The sequence below is a fragment of the Eumetopias jubatus genome, unplaced genomic scaffold (genome assembly GCF_037043125.1).
Source record: "Eumetopias jubatus isolate StellerSeaLion01/CBP00866 unplaced genomic scaffold, mEumJub1_p1.0 scaffold_7, whole genome shotgun sequence".
Classification (NCBI taxonomy): Eukaryota; Metazoa; Chordata; class Mammalia; order Carnivora; family Otariidae; genus Eumetopias; species Eumetopias jubatus.
This window is the reverse complement of record NW_028274813.1, coordinates 75,015,550-75,020,187: the sequence shown is the minus strand read 5'-3', so window position 1 is coordinate 75,020,187 and position 4,638 is coordinate 75,015,550. Positions and strand designations below refer to the sequence as shown.

The window sequence follows — 4,638 nt, the reverse complement described above, 5'->3', positions numbered from 1 at the left end:
TTATTTCTCCAGAGAGGGTTTCTCTAATATCTTCCATGCTTTTTTCAAGCCCAGCTAGTATCTTTAAAATCATCATTCTGAACTCTAGTTCTGACATCTTACTAATATTCATATTGATTAGGTCCCTGGCAGTCAGTACTGCCTCTTGTTCTTTTTTTTGAGGTGATTTTTTCCATCTTGTCATTTTGTCCATAGGAGAATAGATGAATGAGAGAACAAAATGCTAACAGGGTAACAAAGACCCCAGAAAAATATACACTAAACAAATCAGAAGAGACCTGAAACCTGGTGAAAAGAAAGGGGAAGAAAGAAAAAAGAAACAAAAAGAAAAAGATAAAAAAACAAACAAACAAAAAACAGAATATGATCAAATATGGTCAGGCTGGTGCATAGATCAGTGTGACACGCTAGATTTTGGGTGTATTTTGGTCTGTTAGAAGAAAGTGAATCCCAAAATTTTAAAGAAAGAAAAGCTTATAGATGTACAAAAATAAGGGCAAATATGATGAAGGGATGGAATATGACTGTAAAGATGAAAATTATAAAAGATTTTATAAAAGGAATTGATAAGATAAGAAGTTGGTTGAAAAAAGAAAGAAGAGGATTTAAAAAAAAAGGAGAGAATGTGATCAGGCAGGAGACTAGAACAAAGCCATACACTAGAGATTTAGAGTATATTTTGTTCTGTTAGAAGAAACCGTATCCCAAAATTTTAAAGAGAGAACTATATATATATATATATATATATATATATATATATATATATATATATATACACCAAAAATAAGGTTAACTACTATGAAGGGATAGAATATGACTCTAAAAATGAAAAATAAAAAAGATTTAAAAAAAAAGAGATTGATAGGGGCGCCTAGGTGGCTCAGTTGGTTAAGCAACTGCCTTCGGCTCAGGTCATGATCCTGGAGTCCCAGGATCGAGTCCTGCATCGGGCTCTGTGCTCAGCGGGGAGTCTGCTTCTCCCTCTGACCCTCTTCCCCCTCATGCTCTCTGTCTCTCATTCTCTCTCTCAAATAAATAAATAAAATCTTTTAAAAAAAGGGATTGATAAGATGTTGGTTGAAAAAGGGAAAAAGAAAAATTCAAAAAAATTAAAAAAATTAACTTTGAAAGACTAAAGAATCATGGGGAAAAAGCCATAAATTCTGTGTGCAGTATTCCCCTAGTGCTGGAGTTCTGCCGTTCTCATTGATCAGTAAACTTGGTCTTGGCTGGCTGTTCTTGCTGATCTTCTGGCGGGGAGCCTGTTGCCGTGGTTCCCAAATGTCTTTGCTGGAGGCGGAATTGCCCTGTCCTTGCCCGGTCCAGGCTAAGTAATCTTCTTGGGTTTGCTCTCGGGAGCTTTTGTTCCCTGCAAGCTTTCCGTACAGCTTTGGAGGATGAGAGTGAAAATGGTGGCCTCCCAATCTCTCCCCAGAGGAGCTGAGAACTCGGGGCTCTGCTCCTCAGTGCGCCCCCAGAGAAAAGCAGTCAATCACTTCCGTCTTCCTGGTCTCCGCCGCACTCCGTGATCACCCGGCCTGTGACTGAGCGTTTCTATCCCTGGCACCCGCCCCGTGTGGAGTCTCCAAACCCAGCAGATCCCTGCGGTGTGCTCCCGCACCGCTCCTCCCCGGGGAGGAAGGAGAGTCTCGCGGATCTGCTGCTTGTTGGGTCCCTGCTGGAGGAGCAGTGGCCCGACTGTGCAGCAGATCACAGTTTATGGCAACCCCGAGTTGCGAGCCCACGCCTCAGCTCCGTCTCTGCAGCCGGCTTCCCTGCTCCCATACTTGGGAGCTCTGCCGCACTCAGTCATCCCCGGTCTTTCTGTGACCCTGAGGGTCCCGAGACCACACTGTCCCAGAAGGGTTCCGCCCCCCCTCTCAGCTGCTGGAGCGACATCCCTCAGCGGAGCCAACTTCTAAAATTTCCAATTTTGTGCTCTGCTGCTCTATCACTTGCCAGTAGCGGCTGACGGAGGCCCCTTCTCCTGCCTCCTATCCTCCCCAATATCACCTGGGATTCACGTCTCCCCATGTCCTACCTTCCAGAATGTCATCACTTTTCTGTTCAGAGAGTTTCTGCTATCGTTTTCTTCGATTTCGTGTTGAGTTGGTAGGTGTTCAGAATGGTTTGATCCTTATCTAGGTGAATTCCTGGGACCAGTCGAAATTTAGGTCTCCTACTCCTCCCCCACCTTGCTCCTCCCCCACCTGTTGAGGAACTTTAATTCACATTTCCTAGTCTCATTTTCTTAGTCATACATTGGAAATAATAAAAACATTTAAATTAATGAATATAACATAAGGGCATAGAGTAGGCATTCAAGGATAAATGCATTATTTTTATTGTCATTTTGTTGTATTTTGTTTCCATATTACAAGAATTCTGTGTATGTGTCAAATATTTATTTTATGACTCTTATTGTTGATTCTTGCAAGTGAATTTCAATCCACTTAATTTGTAATTCTGCAAGAAAGAAAGTAAATTTTAGTTGTAAGTTGAAACCTAGGAATTTTTTTAATGACAAAAGACTGCACTTCTGTAAGCCTGATCAATACATGTTATGGGTTTTGAATGGAAAAATTGTCCTTTATATGTTCATTAAAATATATTTATTGTTTACTATATATTAGCCAGTGTATTAGGTACTGCCGTTTCAAGAATTAATCAGGTAAAGGCATGGCTCTTGCCCTTGAGGAGCTTACATTTCAGGACTATCACACAAATGGTTAATCATAGTGTGAGGCATAATAAATATTAGTCCTTGCGACTGAGATAACTAAGGGAAATATCATTGGGTTTTATCATTTTTTATGTGTATTGAGTTAATGGAAATGAAACACAGAATATCATTCCCTCTTATTCCCTATGTATTTTCCACTGTTACTGCATCGTCTCTATTTTTTTCTCCCACGCCTTCCTATTAGTATTTGAGTAGGAAGCTAAGTTAAAGAAAAAAATAATAATTCAGTTGCCTCTTAACAAGAGGTTAGGTGATAGGTTTGAGGGAAGGATTCAGTGTCACAGGACTACTTTCCAAATGAAGTTAGGAGAAAGTTTATTAGGATACTATCCATCAGGATGGGTGGATGGCTTTGTGCAATGAATTTTAGGTTCTCATTTAACATAGTTAAAGGCACAGGAAGACTGATTAGATAATTCCCTCAGAAAGAAGGACGATTAATGTTTGGGTTTTAGGGATATATTTTGTGGTATTCTACTGGTTGAGTAAATATGATTTCTTGAATTATATTAAACCTATTCCTGCACTTGGAGACAGCCATAACATGTAGAAATAAACTGAATGCCTAGAATTTTCAACCTATTTTACAAGGTCAATGTATTACCAGTTTGAAGTGCTTACAGTAAGGTTTCTGGGCATTAAATATTTCCCTTGGAATGCATGTATTAGAGTCTGAATCTTTTCATGGCATCTTTTATCTCTTTATTTCTCAGGGTATAAATGGCTGGATTTAGGAGAGGTGTGATAACAGAGTAAAACACAGCAAGAAATTTGTCCACCCTGGTGATGCTGAGTGGCCACACATAGATGAAGATGCAAGGCCCGAAGAAAAGCACCACCACTGTGATGTGGGCGGTACAGGTAGAGAGTGCCTTGGATGCACCAGTTTTAGAGCTTTGACGGATAGTAAGAAGAATATATGTATAGGATATCAACAGCAGAATAAAGCAGGTCATGGCCAGAACCCCACTGTCAGCATTCATTAATATTCCCAAATTGTAGGAATCTATGCAGGCAAGCTTGATTACCAGTGGTATGTCACAGAAGAAGCTGTCAATTTCCCTGGGGCCACAGAAGGGCAATTGCACGATCACAGCCATTTGACTCATGGCATGCACAAAGCCAATGGTCCAGGAAGTCACCACCAGCCAAGTGCATTTTTGCAGGCTCATAACAGTCAAATAGTGCAGTGGCTTGCAGATGGCTACAAAGCGGTCATAGGCCATTACCACTAATAGCACCATCTCACCCCCTCCAACAAAATGTACATAGAGGATCTGGCACATACACCCTCTAAAGGAAATAGTCTTGTTCTCCCTGAGAAAGTCTGTGATCATCTTCGGAGTAGTGACTGAAGATAGCCACATATCAACAAAGGACAGGTTGGCCAACAAGAAGTACATGGGGGAATGAAGACGGTAGTCAGTGATGATTAGGATCATAATGACAGTATTTCCAGATATAATAATCAGGTAAAGTATAAAAAATATCATTAAGAATAAGACCTGCATATTCCATGAGTGGCAAAGTCCCAGAAGCACAAATTCTGACACTATAGACAAATTTCCTTTATCCATTTTATTCAGTACGTCCTCTAAAATAATCTAGAGAAAAGGATAGATCGTCAGTTAGTGGCATGGGAAAGGGTACTTAATTTTTAGAATTCAGTTGAAATTCTATTTCATTGAAAGTTAAATTTCATTGAAAATGAGCACATATATCTGAAAGTGAAAAATATAATTGGGAAGACAAACCTTGGCAAAATATTCATGCCATTATGCCTTTAAAAAAAAACCTAAAAGCCTAAGATAGCTTTCCACAAAGCAAAGTCTGAGATGGGATTCTCATGTAAATGATTGATTGAGAGGGTACTCTCACAAGAAGTGAATGAGGAA

General features: G+C 40.0%; 1 protein-coding gene across 1 annotated transcript; it reads right to left on the bottom strand.

The window, feature by feature from the left end:
* Window positions 1–3,381: 3,381 nt before the first annotated feature.
* On the bottom strand, window positions 3,382–4,326 carry LOC114221401 (olfactory receptor 4K14-like). Its single transcript, XM_028119519.2, is given in 1 exon segment — window positions 3,382–4,326. A coding segment is annotated over 1 exon segment (939 nt). The 5' UTR covers window positions 4,321–4,326.
* Window positions 4,327–4,638: the final 312 nt, after the last annotated feature.